This window comes from Momordica charantia (assembly GCF_013281855.1).
Source record: "Momordica charantia cultivar OHB3-1 chromosome 5 unlocalized genomic scaffold, Mcharantia_2.0 BLBB01000005.1, whole genome shotgun sequence".
Taxonomy (NCBI): domain Eukaryota; kingdom Viridiplantae; phylum Streptophyta; class Magnoliopsida; order Cucurbitales; family Cucurbitaceae; genus Momordica; species Momordica charantia.
Window position 1 is genome coordinate 9,562,033 of NW_028275163.1, and position 20,206 is coordinate 9,582,238.

A 20,206-nucleotide genomic window follows, 5' to 3' on the forward strand; every position below is an offset into this window, starting at 1 on the left:
TAAACTAAATTTAAATTTTTGATTCGGAGTTATTTTAAAAAGGTATGAAAAGTTAAAATACGTGTACACAAAATATGGTAATTTTGATTTACATCAAATATAATTATTCAAATACAAAATAAATCACATCCAATTAATTGATATTAATTAAGGACAATTTGATAACAAGATATTATAATTTAAATATGAAAATCTATATTTATAAATATTTAACAATTATAAAATATTGAGTATAATTTGAGAAGTTGAAGCTCATCCATTACAATATTAGTTTATCATCACTGTTTTGGATTTTAGACTAATTAATGGAATCGTTGTAGTCACAATACTACATGATGGAGTTTGGTCCGAAAAGGACAACTACAATGACAGTGCCGGTCAAGCTTCAATTCTCCACGATTCTACACTACAACATCTCCTTCAATACATTTCCAAAGACTTACATTTGGCATAAGAAAAGAAAAGTTTGTTCAGAACCAAATACAGTTGAAGAAGCTTAAGATAGTTTCCAATTCAAAAGGATAAAATCTAGGGGGAATCCGACAACCCGACCCGTGGGTTGGGTTGGGTTGGGTTGAAAAAATCCCAACCGGATATCTTGTATTTTTTTTAAATATATATATATACATTTTTATATAATAATTATTAATTAAAATCTTATTTTTTTGTGTTAATCTTACCCCTCAATTTCTCAACCATCCATTTCAATTTAGATTCTAGGGTTTCATCATTTCCATCCTTATCATTCTCTCTCTAATCTCTTCCTCTCCTTCTCATCTTTATCTTTCTCTCTCTAATCTCTCCTCACCGCCACTCCACCTCCACCCGCTGCCGCCGCTCCACCTCTTCCCGCCACCGCCTCTCCTTCAATTCAAAGTAGGTAAGTTTTCGTCTTTTGTTCTGTTTGTTTTTTTTTTTCTATTTTGCTTTATATTTCATTATATTTCAGAATAAATAGCATAAAAAAAATAAAAGCAACCCGACGACCCAATCCGAAATTTTTGGGTTGGGTTGGGTTGAGTTGGCAAGCATTTTTCAACCCGTCGGTTTCCACATATTACCAACCCGAATTTCGGGTTGGTCCCAAAAACACCTTCAACCCAACCCAACCCGTGAACACCCCTAATCAAATCCAACAAGAACAGCGCCTTCATGTTGATCATTATATTAAAATAGCACCATTTTCGGTTTATATAGGGTATATACAGACTATTACCCTAACAATTTGTATTATAACCTTAACCATAATTATAATTGGGTTAGTAATTGAACAACATTCCTTGCATCATGCTAGACAATACTAATAAATAAAGACCAAAATTTAATCACAAAAATTAGCAATATATCGGGAGTGAACATGAAAATAAGGTCCCTAGGTAAAAATAACTTTTAATACTCTTTACATATATTACAAGATTCTTCTATATACGATCTCCAATTATATATGATTTAGAGTGTGACTACTGGATTTTTCTATATAACTTAATATTACATAGAAATTACCTTATTATTTATTATCTCTAAGATCTCCTTCTTATCAACAACGACCACATACACGAAAATGAAGATGTAATTAGGGTTGCTTCAAAAAAAAAAAAAAAGATGTAATTAGGGTCACTGGATATTCATCTGTCCATCTTTATATAAAACACATCACAATCTTTTGTCCATATACAGTATATACGGTAGTGTTACTCCAACAATGATATCAATCCCAACCATAATTATAGTTGGGTAAAGTAGTTAAACAACATCAACTACATAATATTAGACAACACCAATAATTTAATGTATATATGACAACACAAATAATCAGTTCCTATAGATTATCTCATATATACACATCATATATTGTGAAATAAGACATACATATTGTAGTTAAAAAAAAAGTTTTTTGGTGGAGGTGTATTCCATATAGATTTACTCAAAAAGATACGATGTATCTAAACAATATTCAATCATAGTCATGTTAAATCGTAGTCTTAGTTTTTTAATACACCAACAAAATCCCCCAAAAATTGAAAATATGTTAGGAATTTAAAAATCAATGGTATTAAAATGACATCTATTAATTCTACAAAAATTTGAATGCGACATAGACTACATTCAAGTAATATAAACATAGACTACATTCGAGTAATCTAAACTTACGTGTTCAAGCTTTGACATGATCATAATTGGTCACAAGTCCTTGGAACCACATCACAATCGGAGGATAGTACCACCACACACTAAATTCCATCAAGAGCATGCTAAACTCTCATGGAGATGCCTCATGCATGCACGTAAGCGCCCTCTACGCACCCACCTACACATGCCCGTGCGCGTGCCACACTACGTGCGCCTACTTTGCCACACACGTACGCCTCCATCGCCCAGTCACACGCTTGCCTACCCTAGCACCTATGCCTACGCGCCATGATCGCACGCCTCGCCTGCTGCCTACCGCCCACGCCCAAGTAGATGCTCGTCTGTTGCCCCACGCACGCCCATACCCATGCACTTGTTGCCCCCGCACGTGCCAGACCCATATCCCATGCCGTCTAGTCACGAAAACCCAGCGCTCACGCCCATGCCCCTCGCTCGCCCACTATGCTTTAAGGAAGAGTTGTTTTGCTTGATTAGTAAGTTGGTGCAATTTAAGAAATTATTTTGCAATTACTTTGTTCTATTTTTATTTTTTTTTTAAGATTTTAGGATTACTTTTATTTTACAAAATTCTTGTAAAAGACCTTTTGCCTTAAACCTATAAAGAGGTCTTCTCCTCTAACTAAATAGTGTGTTGAATAAGAAAGTGAGAGGTTTCTATTAACCTTTAGCCTGCGTGCAAACTCCCCCCCCCCCCCCCCCCCATATTGCATTATATGTGTGGTTGAACTTAAGATACTCTATTTTATCCTTGGAGCATGCTTGTTTGATTAGCCATCAAACTCGTGGAGTGTTTCCAGCATCGAGCATAGTGAGTTATCTGTCTGCTCAAGGTAATCGACTTCAATGATAATCCATCAACCTTTACCTTTCGGGTTAAACCATCTATACGGTTGGATTCCAGTGGTTAGAGGCTCGAGTAGTTCATACGCTTTAGTTGTCGCGTATCATAGCTCTATACAGACAATTCTCACAAAAAACTAAACACGTTAAACTATGTAGAGTCATCAATGCTGCTTCATTTAAGATAAGAAAATTTTAGAGATAAAAAAATTAAGTTTGTAGAGAGAAATTTAGAAATAAAAAAATTTTAGAATGAGAAATATATATTTTTTAGATAAATATGAGAAGGAAAAAAAAACTTTGAAACCTACTTTTTTTTGTTTTTGAAATTTACATACAATTTCAAAATGGTTTTTGAAAAGCAAAAACACAAAATTGAATTGGTTATCAAACAACCCTGTTATTGAAAAACTAAAAACCAAAAAAAAAACAAAATGGTCATTAAACGTGCCCTAAGCTGTCGCACGACCTTTTTGGTTGAGGGATATATCTGTCAAAAATAAAGTGGAGAATTGTATGAAAATTTTGGCGATTTGGTTTCAGCAGTATACCAATTCAAATTAAAATATAGTATTCAATTATAATTTACAATTAGTTATTATCCTATGGTCATTTTCAAAATGCACTATTTATTTTAGTCATTCCTCTTGTTGCCCTTGAGGTTTTAAGTTAGTCATTCTTCTGGTTGCCCTTGAGGTTTTACGTGAGCCTGAACTATTGACTCTAAGATAAATATATAAGACCTTCGGGTTACTCCTATCAAGTACAAAAAAAAGTTATATCTAGAAAATTAATTTCTTTATCTCAACATTTATCCTAAAATATAAACCCATAAGATGGAAAAATAAAGTTGGAACAACCTTTGATGCTCAACTATGAACGACGACTGGAACCTAAAATAACTTGGAGGTTCCCATTAATTGATTTACAAAGGTTGAAATGAGATATATGTAAAAAAACAGGTCTGATTACATCTATTCCTAATTGACTGGGCGTTTATGCTGAACGCACGCACTAAGCGTGGTAACAATTATATAGATGCAAGCGCACACCTGTCAGAGTAATATAAAATGGATGGAGTATCCAAGTATCGATCCTCAAGGACTTCTAAACAATTTCCAAACTCTAAAGTTTTAAAGAATAGTGAATGTTGGAATGAGTGATTCTTGTAAAATGGAAGTGGTCACAAATAATGGTTTGGATTTGGGATTTGGACTTATAATGATAAAATCTAGCCCGAATTACTTCAAGTTAGCCAACAAAGAATCAATGACATGCTAAGGACAATATGCATTTTACTTTAGAAACCAACGACTACGCTTCTCACTTGACTTATGTCTAAGCAAGTTCAAAGTCCTAAGACATTCCCTAATATGTCTATTATGAGATATATCTTAGTTTTAGGATGGAAATAGTCGCAACCTCAGGTTAAGGTCCTATGTCTAGGCTACTTAAGCGGAACCCTTATGTCTAAGGCGCTCCTCTCCTCGGTTTAACCACTCAACAATGCAAATAAGCAACCTTTTCAGTATTGACTTGTTAAGACTTATAGTGGCCTTCTCTAAATCCTAACTTTTTGGGAAAACATGTTGAGCAATGAATGGAAAGCAAAAACACTACTTCTTAGCAACCCTTTTTAGACATAAAAGGCTAACTATCCATAACCGGGCTAGAGACGGGAATTTAGAAAGACATATTGAAGAAAATACAGCAAGTAAAACGGTTGAATGTGGAATGCATGTGTGAAAAACAAAAGTTAACTAACGGAGAGTTTTTATCGGGATTGAGAGCTTCGCCCTTCTCTTTCAAGCAAGGGAGAGTGTCACGTGCTCTTTCCTCCAAAAACACAACTCTCTTAACTAAAAATAAAGTAAAGGCAAAGGGAAGATAAGCAAAGTGCTAGATTTTTATATATTTGAATAAGTAGAAAATAACTAAGTACAAATGGAAACAAAACAAAGCTCAATAAAAGAATGTAAAGTGCTCGGGATTTAAAAACGAAAAGCAACTAATGAAAGCAACTCAAAAGTACTTAGAAAGCAACAAAGAAACACTAAAAATGATCAAGAGAAGGAAGCAAGGCTTGATGAATTTGGTGGAGAAGTTGCTGGAATTTATAGCAGTGCAGACTTGGTTAGGTAGGTCCTAAAACGATGGTGAATCACCCATTTCCAACTCTTTTGACTGACCAAATCGTGCTCAAACTGATAGTGGAACACTTCTTCTACACGTATGCATCGGTTGGAACCACCAAAACGCATTGGAAGACGCGTTTCATTAAGGGCAAAGTTGGAAGAAAAACTGTTTTTCTGCAGGCACGCAGGCGCCTGGCGCCTCCCATGAAGCTTTTTTCGTCTTTTTGCTTCTTTTGATTAATTTGCACTACCAAATGGTCCTAAAATGTCATAAATACAATATAAGCCAACCACAAACCATAATATATGATTTTTGCATGAATTGGAACTCAAACGACCGAGAAAAATTCGAAACAAAGTTGAAACATTGTAAAAACAGCATCTAAAACCTTCTTTTTACGCATGTAAACAAGCGTAATCACTAATCCTAAATGGATTTTTTTGGACGTAGGCATATGTCAACATAGTATTTCCCTCTTTTGATAGATGTGAGATCATGGAGGAGAAAAATAATTTCTTCTAACATTTCTTTCAAGGTGGTCGATTTACATGCATACTATGATCAAGGGGTTGAGATATAGAAAGGAAGACTTTTAGGGAAAGTCTACTCAGCTCTTCATTAACGATACAATCTTTAAAGAGGAAAGAAAAAAAATCAATGATTATAGAAATCAAGTGTGTATGTATCAACAAGCCCAAATACTACTGCAAGTGCCAATCACAAGATTGAGATGTGATCAAGTATATTCAAGCTACTGTGTGTTTAGTCAAAGAGTAGTAGCTTCAAGGAGAAGAAGAAATTCAACTTAACCTATGGTAAGTGGAGCTCCAATAGTACCCTTGGCGAATAATTTTGTGACTTAAGGATCGTGCTCCGTAGTTATGACCACACACTCCTTCGTGTATTTCTCTCATGATATAGTCAGCCTCATATGGGGTGAGGCACTTTAGGAGAGGTAGGGAATAGCTTATTTTGTATAGATTTCCATCCCTAAGTATGTATCGGGCTGCTCGTCGTTGGAGTTGTTGAGCTTCTATCTTTCCCGTTGGCAGAATCTCATCTTTCAGGTATTTGATCAACGGATCCATCTAATTCTGTTCGAGCTGTTTTGGTTCGTCGAACTCCATCACATCTTGTACTTGTATGCTTGACTTTGGTAGAATCTCAACTGTAGCAGTCCTCCTTAGGTATGTTTCGTAAGCTGCAGCAAGTCGAGCTAATGAATCTGCGTTAACATTTTGAGAACGAGGGATTTGTTGATCTTATACTTTTAAAACATGGCGGGTTGATCTCTTACTTTGGCCAGGTAGTGTATCATTCGTGGCTCTTTAGCCTAAAATTATTCTTTCACTTGGTTCACAATCAACTAAGAATAAGGAGATTAGTGACACCAATATATATAGTCATTCTCAATCCGGCTAGTAAAGCTACATATTTGGTCTTGTTGTTGGAGGCAGGAAAGCTAAACCGGGTGCGTACTCGAATCGCTCTCCATTTGGAGAGACAAGTAGAGACCTACTCTGCAACCTCTGATATTCGAGGATCCATCCACATAAAGTTTCTAGAGTGGCTCATCTTCGTGTGATATGAAATAAGTTGAGAGTTGATATTGTAGATTTGGTGTTCTATACCTTTTGACATTGGTGTCAGTACTACTATAAAATCTGCGACAACCTAACCATTCATTGGTATTCTTAGTTTTAGTAGATGTTGTACTCACTGAGCTTCACTGCCCATTTCACTAATCGATCTTAGGTCTCAGGTTTTTGCAGGATCTATCGTAAAGGGAAGTTAGCTAAAACAGTTACCTTACATGCTTGGAAGTATGGCATAGCCTTCGGGCCGAGGTGATCGATGCTAGTGTCAATTTCTTGACTTGTGGGTATTTGGTCTCTGCATCTACCATGGCCTTGCTTGTGTAGTAAATGGGCAATTGACGATCGTTCTTTTTTTTCACCAATGATGAACTCACGGTAGTCTAGAATAAAGTAAGGTAGAGGTAGAGTTCGTTGCCAGGGACAAGCTTTGAGAGAAGTGATGCTGAACTAAGGTAATTTTCCAGCTCTTTGAAGGCGAGCTCGCACTCTTTTGTCCATTTGAATTTTTCCTTCTTTCTCAAGGTTTTGAAGAAAGGGAGACATTTATCAGTTTGCGATTTACAAACCTGTTGAGTGCGGTTATTCTTCCATTGAGATTTTGTTTTAAGTTTCTAGGCAAATCCATCTCTAATATGCCTCAGATTTTACCAAAATTTGCTTCGATTCCTTGGTGATACATCATGAATCCAAGAAACTTTCCTGAGGTAACCCCAAACGCATACTTGCTCGGATTTAGCTTCATTTTATATTTTCTTAAAACTTTGAATGCCTCAGCCAAATCTACTTCATCTTGATTGGTTTGACAACTCTTCACCAGTATGTCATCTATGTAGACCTCCATATTTCGATCGAGCAGTGTTGCGAGTGTTCTATTCACCATCCTTTGGTATGTTGCTCCAGCATTCTTTAGCCCAAACGACATCATAGTGTAGTAGTAGAGAACTCAGTTCGTAATGAAGGAAGTTTTCTCCTCGTTGGGCAAATACACCTTAATTTGATTGTATCCAAAATAAGCTTCCATGAAACTTAGCCTCTCGTGGCCAGTAATTGCATCTATCATTTGATCTATTCTTGGTAAAGGAAAACAATCATTTGGGTAGGCTTTATTCAGATCGTAAAGCCAATGCACATTCTCCACTTACTATTAGTCTTCTTTATCAGTACTACATTGGATATCCATTAAGGATAGTGAACTTCTCCCTTCAATAATTCTTCTACTTGCTTGGCTACGACTTCATTCCTTGCTTGGTTAAAGGTGTGACGCTTCTATCTTTCTGGTTTAAAATCTCGATCCACATTGAGTTGATGTATCATGGTTGCTCGGTCAATCCATGGCAAGTCTTTGTGTGACCATGCGAATATATCGGCGTTGCGTCTAAGAAAATTCATGAGACTCGTTCTCTCTTCAACCTCTAGCATGGTTTCGATGATGACTCGTCGCTCTTTGGATGTAAAATGGATTGATACCAGATCTTCAATAGATTTTCCTCTTTCTGAGGTGAATTCCTCCATTCGACTGGGGCTCGGGTCGACCTTTTCCTCGTTGTCGGTCGAGTTGTTATCCACTGGAGGTACCAAAATTGTTGCACGATCTAACCTCATGGTATGACATGTTCTCATCCTACTGGCGGTTAAGTTGTCGTCCACTGGAGACATCGAACCAATGACATGACATGTTCTCATCTCACCATAAAGACCTCGCGTTCACCTTCTGGAACCTGATTAGGGTTATTAGCATGTTGTTCTCCCGATTTTGAAAATGGTCGGCTTATCTTACCTAGAAATTCCTCGGGTAAGACCAGTTCTCAGTTCACCTTTATCCTTCTACAACAATCGTTGTCAGAACGTTGTTGGCCCTCTCCCTAATTCATGTCGACTACCTTGACCTTTAGATCTTAGTTGTTCCCCACGGATTGCACCAATTTTTTATGCATAAATTTGGCCTCTCGGGATTCCGCCAAATTCACACCAATTGTTAACAATGAAATTGGGAATAGGCGTAAACTTGAAAAGCTAAATAGCATTGAACACCGGTGTGGTACTAGCCCCACAGGCTCCGCTGCCTAAGTTAGAATCGGAAATTTGTCGAGTATTAAGAATATGGTTTTCAACGTACCTTTAGGGTTCAACTTACGGTTATATTTATAAAGGTCGAATCTTGATACCCTTAGGAAACATACCATGTTGTGTTGTGGGCATCTTATGGGTCGACTGTTGAATTAAGGGATCCATAGTCTGTAGTAGACTTTCCAGTAGTCGGATGTGGTCGGCCAGGACTTCATCGGTGGGGACCTTACAGGGCCCTAGACCTAGTCATACATTGGATCTAGTCATGCATGGATCTGGTCATGCCTTAGATTTGATCATGCCCTTGATCTGGTCAAGCCTTGGGCTTGGTCATCCTTGGATTTGGTCATGCCCTAGATCTAGTAATGCCTCGGGGCTGGTCATGCCCTAAATCTGGTCATGCTTTGCATCATGTACTTGTTGAAAGGATCGGATGTCGCAGTGGAAGCGCGCGAACGCTTGTGCTTCGATCGTGTTTTGGAAATACAACAAAGAAAAGACAAAAACATTATAAAACGAAAGTAGTGAAACATACCTTTGAAGACACTTCTTCAATATAGACACCAACGCCACAAAAAAAGCCTTCCTCGCTATCCTCTAGATGTTAAGAACTCGGTTTGTGGGAACTGTCTTAAAATTGAGAAAGAGATCGAGAGATTGAGAGAACAGTTTCTCGTTAGAGTCTTAGGAAACTCATTCAACCGAAAAAAAGGAAAGGGAGAATCTCCCTTTTCTACTAAAGGAAGAGCGAGGGAGAAGTCACCACTTCTCCACTAACCACTTCTTCACTTCCCACCAAGTGGGAAGTGGGAAAACCTCTATCACTTCTTTTTTTTTCTTTTTATTTAATTAAACCTATTTTAATTCATAATTAATTAAATCAAATTTAATTAATTACAAAAATGAATTATTAATTTAATAATTTAATTTAACCAAATTAACCTAACCCATTAATTTTATTAAATCATATTTAATTAAATTATACTTAAATTAAATTAATCAACCATATTAGAATCAAATTCAGATATCCATCTCTCTCATTATTTCGAATCTAATTCAAAATTAACTTTATATCATAATGTATCAACATACATTATATTAATGACATCTCAAACAATTAACTTTAATTATCTTTAACAAATTTGAACAATTCAAATTCTTTTTAAGACTAAATACACTACAAGAATTCGGAGCTTCGGCGACGCAAATTCTCGTCGCTAAAACATCAAATTTCGTCCCCGAAGGTCTTTGGCGACGAAAACAAGTCGTCGCCTAAATCGTCGCCGTTGCCCGGTGGGTTTCGGCGACGACTTGTGCTTTTCGTTGCCGAAGGTACCTTCGGCGACGAAATATATGCCGTCTCAACCAAATTTATTTGGTCGCCGAAGGTCGTAAACCTTCGGAGACGAAGTAAAATTTGGTCGCCGAAGGTCTCTTCGGCGACCAAGTTCGAAGGTCTCTGACCTTCGGCGACCATGTCCTTTTTCGTCTCCGAATGGTTTTTTATGTTTTTTTTTCAACAATATACCTGTCATACATTGAATTTAATTTAACTTATAATATTAAATAAAATTTAGTTTTACAAAAAATACAAGAAGTTCATACAAACAAAAATTTAAACAAATTCTAAGAAGTCTCAAATAAAAAACCTAAACATATGAAAATGTCCCATATCATCAAATTCTTCACGAGAGATAATCAACTTTTCAGAAGCTTTAGATACAAAAATCGAACGAACCTGAAAAAATAAATAACAAATAAACTTATGTTAATAAATAACACAAGTTAACTCACCACTTCTATTCAAACAAACTTCTAATTCTGACTCATTCCACATAACAAACTAATTGCACATGCCATGAACTAAAAATGTTATTCTCACTTCATATGCATGAACTCAAGTAAGCATTAAAAGTTAACTCATTAAAAACAACTTTCAAATTCACAAAACTTACTCTCACTTAAAATTCTTAGGAAAAATTCTAACTCATTCCACATAACAAACTAATTGCACATGCCATGAACTAAAAAACATGCACACAAACTCTATCACGATACACTTAAAATTCAACAACATTATCCAAAGACACTTAATAACTCAACACTTCAAACAAACTCACCACTTCAAACAAACTCATCACTTCCATTCAAACAAACTCACTACTTCCATTCAAACAAACTTCCAATTCTAACTCATTGTCAAACAAAACATTCAAACTTTGCACATGCCATGAACTAAAAACAATTTTCAAATTCACAAAACTTATTAACGCGCCCTCTCCTCCCCCCCCCCCCCCCCTAACCCCCCAACACTCTCATATATTTAAAGCCAATAAGAACTCTCCCAAACAAACTTAAAATGCACAAAACTTAGTCTCATTATCAAAACACACACGCAACTCTCTCATGTCCATATAACTCTCATTAACTTTAATCCAAATAATACAATGCCCCCCCCCCCCCCCCCCCACACTCTCATATATTTAAATCCAATAAGAACTCTCCCAATCAAACTTAAAATGCACAAAACTTAGTCTCATTATCAAAACACACACACAACTCTCTCATGTCCATATAACTCTCATTAACTTTAATCCAAATTATACAAACTAAAGGAAAGGTACGTATAAAACCCCACAAAATTAAGAAAAACTAATCTTCAAACTTCAAATTCTCAAAACTTACTTTTATTATGTAAAGCATCCACAATCACCAATTCATTTCACAGATTCAACAAAATCATCCAAAACCACTTTATACATAAGCGTAGCTAAACTATACATGACATCTGTTCTAAATGGCTACCATAACTGCAGGATAGCCACATTTATAGTTATTGAATTCAAACAACACTATACTTGACATACCAATTCACTTAAAAAATTCACTTCACAGAAAATTCACTTGCTATTAATATCTAAAACACTTCAAACATGCACTCAAACATAAACATAGTTAAATCATTCATAATACAAGTTCTAAATGGCTACCATAACTGCAGGATAGCCATATTTACGATTATTGAATTCTAACAACACTCTACGTGGACGTACTTATTTTGACGAGCTGGCTCCACTAGACTGACTCATAAGGTTTAGCACCATTGCTCTCAAATCTGATATTTCACCGCGTAGACCTGTAATCTCAGAATCTTTGGCTGCGAGACGTTCATCTAACTCCTTGTCTTTCTGAGCAAGACGATCCTCAAGCTCTTTGTCTTTCTGCGTGAGACGGTCCTGAAATTCTTCTCTTAGAGTACATATTTCTTGTGACAGCTCTTCTTCCCGCTGCTACACTTGAAGAAGAACCTCTACGAGACTTTGGTTTTCGGCCCCAACCAGCACCCTTAACGTATCCTGAACGATAACCAAGAACTGTCTCCAATACTTCTGGGTCTGGTAGCGGTTCACCTCTGTCTTGCATAGATGCTTCTCTAACACGCATCATGTCTAGCTGCATACATATTTTAAAAAGATCAAATTGTTTACACATAAAATTCAATGGGTAATTTGTAGTTAATTATTATAAGATTTGTAAACTTACGTAAGCTGTCTCCGCTCCTTCGACCCAACCTTTAGTGTCAGAATATCTCGTCTCCCTAAACAAATCGATTTCAGAAAAGTTGTCACCTCCCTCTTCTTCTTTCTGCAATTGATAACACGCAATTGTTGATAATCGATCTTAAGTAATATAAGTATATGGCTAAAAAAAGATTATTGTATTGTACCTTATCCTTTGCGATAATAGCAAACACCTTCGGCCCTGCACGATGGTTGAATGGCATCTTCGCCCTGTTGCGTTTGTTGGTCTCAGATTTTTTCTAACAAAAGAAAACTTAAATGAGAATATATATTGAATATAAATACTAAAAAAAAGTATAAGTTATATTCGTAAATTACCTTCCACTCATCTGTCTCCCATCTATCGCACAGCATGTTCCAATCGTCTGGTTTTGCCAACAACCGCTCCGGAGGATTGTTGCGGGCAATCTCAGGTGTCGGATAACTCAGGTAGTGTTGGCGCAATTTTCCCCTATACGCCTTATGTGTCGTTTTCATCTCATGCTCGATGAATTTCATCATAACTCGATCTGATTCGTTGAAATCGAAATGTCCCTCCAACAAAAAAACATCGAACATATATTTAAGTGTTATAACTATTGCATCATAACAAAAGATAAAACATATTAAGTAATTAATCTCAAACCTTGAGCGGAGTTATAATTGCCCTCTTCTGAATTTCTTCGACCTCATTCCACTGGTTAACCTTTAGATTCACTTGTTCGCGTGTATGTACCCCGATCGCCATAGAGAATGTGGTTGCCATGGGACATATGGTTTATTAACTGTGTGATCATATACGATACGTACCTTTGCGTTCGTTGCACGAACTTGATTTTCTAGCTCTATCAATCGAGTATATCCTCGCACGCCTAATCTATCTGTATGTTTCGAAACAATAAACCAATTAGTAAAATCATACTTATTTATTTTACATATATTTAAATTGACGTACCTGGAGGAAAATCCGGAACAGGCGAGTCTGCTGGTGGATGCTCACGACCCTGTATGTGTGCCTCTAACTGACCTGCTTGGTCTGGTCTCATTTTTCTGCGAACTTAGGGAACCAACGAAAAGTATTATATATTGACAAAACAAATACTCAACATAAATTAATTTGATGCATAATTTATCCAACATATATTTAAATCGACATACTTGGAGGAATACTTATTCGCTATAGTACTCATCATCAACATCATCTATATCATTATCAGTTAACGCGTCCACATCGTCTGATTCGTCATTTATAAAATCGTCCACATTGCTCGCATCTATGCTTTTATTGGACTGTTCTCGACCCTCAACGACAATAGGATCAACATCATCTCGATGCAATGAACTATCTTGAGTGGATTCATCTATTCCGATCCTAGATCCTACTTCTAACAATGAAATTTGATCATTTTCAAACTCTTCTTGTTCTGGAATATCCCATACACGTTTATTTAGAATATGTTGCACAATTTCCAATTATTACCAAGTTTGGGTCATCCAAATAAAACACTTGTTGTGCTTGTCCAGCGAGAATTAAGGGGTCGTCGGCATACCAATACTTAGACGTATTAATCGACTTAAAACCTAAGTCAACTCGAATTCTATTCTTCTTAGAGTCTGTGTCAAACCATTTGCACTTAAAAAGTATGACACGTCTCCCCATAACATAATCTAACTCCCAAACATCACTCAAGACACCATAACAATTCATGTCATCCCCTTCTCCTCCACACACCATGACCCCACTATTTTGTGTCGTTCGACAACTATCACGTTCTATATTATGAAAACATAGTCCGTTTACAATACAACCACTATATGAACGTGCAGTTAGTGACGGGCCTAACGCAAGTGAATAAAGATCATCATCTAATTCGCCTTGTTCTCGTAATGTCAAAACCTGTAATAGATCATAACAAAATACTTAACGATTTCGTTTTGTGTTCATCTACATTCAAACCCTAAAAATCAATATTACCTTTTTTTTTAACCAATCAGGAAATTGTGTACTGTGTCGTTCATACAGGGCAGGAACATTGTCTCCAGGAATTCGAATTGAGCTCAAATGTTGACTACAATTCCAAAAAATGAGAAAAATCGCATTAGTGTTATACGTATTAAGTGTGAAATTAAAGTGAACGTAGCATAAGCCGAACTTACTCGCGATACGACTCTATCTCTGCACAGTTGTTCAGTACGTACCAGTGTGCAACTTTTCTTTCAATGACGGATAATGTTTTGGAAGTTGATGCCCCAAGAGGTCGTGCACTTAGCCTAAACACGTCAAAATGTCCACAATTTTTATAACCGACAATAGTATCATCATTGCGTTCATCTCTATTGAATCTCATTTCAATTCCACTCAGATACAATGAGCAGACAGTCAACGATTCATTCATGAGGAATGATTCAGCTATCGAACCCTCAGGACGAGCTCTGTTCTTTTTTTGTGCATATTGTTTTAAGGTTTGGAGACTACGCTCGATAGGGTACATCCAACTGTAACTAACTGGCCCCACAATTTTTGCTTCGTATGGTAAGTGAACTACAAGATGTACCATAACATCAAAAAATACTGGTGGGAATATTCTCTCCAACTTACATAGTATGATTATAATGTCAGATTGCAATCGATCGAAATCACTGATGCGTACTGTCTTTGCACATATATCACGAAAGAAGTTACATAGTTCAACGATAGTCGTACCCACATACTTTGGTACGTATGCTCGAATGGCAATCGGTAAGAGTCGTTGTAGCAAAACATGACAGTCGTGAGTTTTCAACCTCCATAGTCTCCCGTCCTTTGCGCTCACACATCTCGATATATTCGACACAAATCCATCGGGAAACTTAGCTGATTTCAAAAATTTGCAAAACTTCACCCTCTCAGCAGCAGTCAATGTATATGTAGCATGTGGTTTTACAACTTTATTCCCCTCTTTTTGTAAGTGTAAATCTTTTCAAATTTTTAAATCTTCCAAATCCAGACGCGCATTGATCGTGTCTTTTGTTTTCCCATCAATATTTAACAAAGTTCGTACTAGATTGTCGCATATGTTCTTCTCGATATGCATCACATCCAACTTATGTCTTAACATAAGTTTCGACCAATAGGGAAGTTCGAAGAATATACTTTTTTTTGTCCAATTTAAATCTCGCTTTCTTTTACTCTTCTGTTTGGTTGGATTCTTACCGAAATCTGGAAAGTTTAGTGTATTTACTTGTTGAAGAATCGCATCTCCATCCATTGACACTGGTGGGGGGCGTCGTTCTAACTTTCCATCATGCAGTCTACTCCCACGCCAACTATGATTTTGAGGAAGATAACGTCGATGTCCCATGAAACAAATTTTGTTTCTTATTCGAAAAGATGAATTATCCTTTTTACAGATAGGACATTCTTGGTATCCCTTCGTACTCCATCCGGATAAGTCGCCATATGCTGGAAAGTCATTAATAGTCCATAAAAGAGCTGCGTGTAGTTAAAAATACTCACCACTTGCACAATCATAAGTACGAACCCCAGTATCCCATAACTCTTTCAACTCTTCAATTAATGGCTGTAAGTAAACATCAATATCTTTTCCAGGTGACTTCGGCCCAGGAATAAGCAATGACATTAATAAATTACTTTTCTTCATGCACTTCTAAGGAGGCAAATTGTATGGAATAAGTACCACTGGCCACATTCTACTTCTAATCGAGAATCTTGTTTTAGTAGTTTAGTTCTAAAGCCACTTTTTACTTTAAATGGACGAAACCTGTTTTACGCAGTCTTTTCAGTATCTAGATATCCACTAATATCTAAACAATGTCTCCATGGACATCTAGCTTAGAATAACTTGTGCATTTTATTGATTGAGTTGAAAATATTTTAACGAAGAAATAGGCTTCTAACTCACCCAAAAATTTTGTAACTTAATTACTCATGTCATATTAGCACATAGTATTTTACTCAAGCAACTGCTTGTTGTTGTAGAAAAATAACCCACTAACTTCTGACATACTAACCATTTAGAATCTCATAGAAGTTATCATTTTTAAATTCATATATAATTTTCTTTTTCACGTTTGGTGCAAGGACCTAATCGAAAACTAATAATAATAATCACACTCAAAGGATGAAACTAAAACTTTTAAAAAGTGTAGATACTAAATTGGAAAACGAAAAAACGCTCCTTTGATAACTATTTTGTTTTTAGTTTTTGGTTTTTAATTTTTAGTTTTTCAAAAATAGGGTCGTTGGATAACCAATTCAATTTTCTGTTTTTTGTTTTTTTTTCCAAAATCTCATTTTTTTCACTCTAAAATTTTTTTTGTTTCTAGATTTCTTTCAACAAACTTTATTTTTCTCCCTCTAAAATTTTCATAATATTTACGGTTATTTGTCTCTCTCCAAATTTTTCTGTATTTTTATTTTTTTTCTAACAGGCCGGTTTCATTTCTCTCCCTAAAAATTTAATATTTTTCCAACTTTTTTCTCTCTAAAATTTCAATATTTTATAACTTTTCTTTCTTTTCATAATCTATTTTTTCCTCTAAAAATTATATTTTATTTTCTCGTTCAATTTTCTTTCACTGTAACTTTTATTCATCTTAGTATTTATTTATTTTCTATAAATCTTGTTTTTATCTCTAAATTTGTTGCCACTATAGTTTTCTCTTTCCTTATCATTTCTATTTTTTTTCTTTAACATATCTTTTCGTCGACTTTAATTTTTTCTCCAAAATTTTTCTCTTTTTGTCTTTAACTTTTCTTTCACTATTTTTTTTCTAAATATTTTTATTTATCTCTCTAAAATTTATGTTCCAAATGTTTATTTACATATCTATTTTTATGTTTCTACATTAGGGGAAGACAAAAATTTCCGCAGGGTCGGGTCCCAAAAATAGAAAATGCATGTCTCGACCCCATCTCCGTCCTCGATTCTATTTTTAAATAATTAATATATATTTATTACACTTTTTTATACTTAAATTCTAAAGATAATTAAAAACAATTATAAAACCGATAATTTTTCTCGAGAACATCTCTCGAACTCAAGAACGAGGTGGAGACGGAGACTAAAAATTTTGAGGAGCACGACAATGGGGGAGAGCATCCTCACTCGCCCCCACACCATTGTCATCCCTACCCTACATAAAACTTTTTCTCTCTAATATGTATTTTCAATTTTCTAACTTTTTGAAAACAAAAAACTAAAAATGGTTACCAAACGTGTTTCGAAACAAAAAATGGTTAAGAAACATATATGATTTTTGTTTTTTAAAAATAGAAAATCAAAAACCAAAAACTAAAAACAAGAAAAACAAAAAACCAAAAACTAAAATGATTATAAAACGGGTCCTCAATTATTGGAAACTAAACTATATATTTAAAATTTTATTAAAGATCAAAGACTAAACTATAGGTTTTTTTGAATAATGCTACAACGACAATAATGGAATAAATTTGAACGTTTATGGTCAAGTTTATAGAAAAAAATATAATAATCATTATAGTTCAAGAAACAAATTAAGATAATCCTTGTTTTTTGAACGGCTGTTTTTGTAGTATTCTATATGCTAATTTTATTATCACCCCTCGATAAAAAAAAATGCGTGTCTTTCATTTTCGTTCCAGAATAATCTTGTTAAACACAATAGTAAAAATATAATTCTGATTTCACACCATCTTTCAATCTAATGCATTTTTATTTTGATGCTTAGCTTCCTTACCATAACTAAACAATGACACATAATGTTTATTGGATTTGGAATGTTATAAAGGACGGGACTTCGAAAAAGGCTTCAAATTATTAAGGGTACACCTCAATCAGAGACCTTAAACCCAACATAGAAATTATCTTGTAGTCACTAAAACCAGCAGTTAAAAAGAGATTCTTCCATTCTCTTTCATTTCTCTCTCTCCCGTTGTAACTCGTCATCACCAAGAGATCACAACAGAGTTGAGCTTCAACTGACTCCTTGTCTTCTATTTGGTTTTCTACTACCATATCTATGACTATCACTTTCCCACCCTCGGCTCTACTTGGAATTGCATCTTTACAGTTCTTCAATATTCGAATGCTTTCTTCGTCATTCCAATCATGCAGAATCCACTAGTTGTCAAATTACCAAAGAAAGTACTTCAGAAAGATATGGTTTTTACTAATCGTACAAATACTATTGATAGAAAGTATACCTTAAGCAGAACTGCATTTGCAGGTGGAATTTTTGCTTCAAACATGTCACCTCCGATGAAACTTAAGTTTTTTGTGGTTTGTTGGGAGTTAGCAGCCACTTGAGGGAGATCAAACACAGTGCAAGTGATGTGTGGAAATGCCTCTGCAATAGCCTTGGCCATAAAGCCTGTGCTACCACCAACATCAACCAACGATTTCAACCCTTCAAAAACCTCTCGACACTCCCTTGTAACTACTTTTCCAATTAGTTGAGAATCATGCACCATTGTTTGATGAAATAGTTTGCCAAAATCATGTTCCTGCGATACATAATCCCATATCGACTTTCCATTCGCCATTTCAAAGGCAGAATTGGAATGCTCATCCACACTACATAACCAACTACTCATGGTTTCCAATGGAGCCATCATAGCTCGATTGAGAATTAGAAACACAAAAGGTATGTTTTCAAATGCCGTGTTGCGGCATAGGAGAAGGCGAGAGGACGGCGTAAGAGCGTACTCCTCTTGCTCATTATCGCCATGAGTTTGAATAAAGAAACCAGCATGAACGAGGAGACGCATAAGGCGATTTAGGCATTGAGCTTTGGAAGGTTGAATATGGAGTGCATCCACTAAATTGGAAAGGCTCATGGGTTGGCCGTGGCTATGGATGATGTCTGGAATGCCCAATTCAACCACACATTTTAAAGACATGGAGTTGATATATTTGAAAGTATGATTCCAAACATGGGCTTGAGCTCGAAGCAATTCTGTGCTCTCTCCCATTGCTTACAAGCCTTGCTTTTCTCACTGAAGAAACTCACGTGGTATATATTGGTGAAAGAATCTCTCCAAATCTCTTTTATTGAAATAAACAAACTTTAATCGGATAAAATAATACTTTTTTTTTTGTTCCTAAATGTTTTTATTCGATTTTTTATTTTTTATCCTAAATTAAAAAAAAAAACTATCACTTTTGGTCCCGTAAATTTAAATTTAACTTCTATTTGGTACTTGAAGTTTCAAAAGTGAGATATTTGGTCACAAAAATTTGAATTTAGTTTTTTGTTTGGTTCCCGAGAGAGTTGAATTTGTTTTTCAACTAAATCTCTAAGTTGAGTTGACCCTTAGTCAACTTAACATAATAATGACATGGCAGTTAACATATCTGGATATATATTGCTATTTAAGTAAAAGACAATGAAAAATATTGTTACATAAATCTACGGTTAAGTTGATGTGGAAGACCAAGAAAAAATCAAATCAATACTTCAGACACAAATTAGATAGTAAATTCAAATTTCAATCACTTAAAATTTCAGTTTAATTTTGAAAAGATGAAGTTAAAACTAAATTTAAATTTCAAAAACAAAAACTATTATTTTATCCTTTTAATTTTGCTTTTATGTCTTGCGTGAAGAAATCAATTCATTTATAAGTCTTATCATTATAGTATTACCCATGTGAAAAATTGCAATAAAAATGCATTTCACCCACCACTATATTAAATGTTTTATCTCACCTGCCCATTCTTTGTTTATTTAATTGGCCATTCTTTCATGGGTCACATCAGATCCATTCATATAATCTTATCATATCCTACCATATCAATATTTAAATGATGGTATTAAAAGTAAAACAAATATTATAATCAAAATCAAAATCTAGAGACACAATTAATTATTATT

The 20,206-nt window shown here is 35.3% G+C and overlaps 2 protein-coding genes, 1 long non-coding RNA gene and 2 pseudogenes across 3 annotated transcripts; 1 reads left to right on the forward strand and 4 right to left on the reverse strand.

Annotated features, from left to right (window-relative positions):
* The first annotated feature begins 725 nt into the window (after nucleotides 1-725).
* Nucleotides 726-2,818, forward strand: LOC148211263 (uncharacterized). The gene is made up of 2 exons (XR_015790917.1): nucleotides 726-880; nucleotides 2,189-2,818. It is a non-coding gene; the product is annotated as an uncharacterized LOC148211263 (long non-coding RNA).
* An 8,791-nt stretch (nucleotides 2,819-11,609) lies between these two features.
* Nucleotides 11,610-13,224, reverse strand: LOC148211264 (uncharacterized). The gene is made up of 4 exons (XM_088124284.1): nucleotides 12,692-13,224; nucleotides 12,520-12,612; nucleotides 12,336-12,437; nucleotides 11,610-12,245 (listed from the first exon to the last, which is right to left on the reverse strand). Exons 1-4 carry the CDS (start codon nucleotides 12,929-12,931, stop codon nucleotides 11,997-11,999), a joined length of 684 nt encoding a protein of 227 aa, XP_087980410.1. The 5' UTR covers nucleotides 12,932-13,224; the 3' UTR covers nucleotides 11,610-11,996.
* Nucleotides 13,225-13,396: 172 nt separating this feature from the next.
* LOC148211265 (uncharacterized) lies at nucleotides 13,397-14,386 on the reverse strand (annotated as a pseudogene).
* Nucleotides 14,387-14,424: 38 nt separating this feature from the next.
* LOC148211266 (uncharacterized) lies at nucleotides 14,425-16,041 on the reverse strand (annotated as a pseudogene).
* A 1,986-nt stretch (nucleotides 16,042-18,027) lies between these two features.
* On the reverse strand, nucleotides 18,028-19,334 carry LOC111025195 (putative O-methyltransferase 3). The gene is made up of 2 exons (XM_022303042.2): nucleotides 18,537-19,334; nucleotides 18,028-18,453 (listed from the first exon to the last, which is right to left on the reverse strand). The coding sequence occupies exons 1-2, from the start codon at nucleotides 19,302-19,304 to the stop codon at nucleotides 18,151-18,153; spliced, it is 1,071 nt and encodes a 356-aa protein (XP_022158734.2). The 5' UTR covers nucleotides 19,305-19,334; the 3' UTR covers nucleotides 18,028-18,150.
* Nucleotides 19,335-20,206: the final 872 nt, after the last annotated feature.

Excerpts from the sequence above, each read along its gene's own strand:
- LOC148211264 (XM_088124284.1), bottom strand. The coding sequence starts at position 12,931 with ATGTTCGATGTTTTTTTGTTGGAGGGACATTTCGATTTCAACGAATCA. Across the intron at positions 12,613-12,691 it reads GGGAGACAGATGAGTGGAAG|AAAAAATCTGAGACCAACAA; the intron begins GTAATTTACGAA and ends TTCTTTTGTTAG. Across the intron at positions 12,246-12,335 it reads AAGGAGCGGAGACAGCTTAC|CTAGACATGATGCGTGTTAG; the intron begins GTAAGTTTACAA and ends ATATGTATGCAG.
- LOC111025195 (XM_022303042.2), bottom strand. The coding sequence starts at position 19,304 with ATGGGAGAGAGCACAGAATTGCTTCGAGCTCAAGCCCATGTTTGGAAT. Across the intron at positions 18,454-18,536 it reads CAAATGCAGTTCTGCTTAAG|TGGATTCTGCATGATTGGAA; the intron begins GTATACTTTCTA and ends TTTGACAACTAG.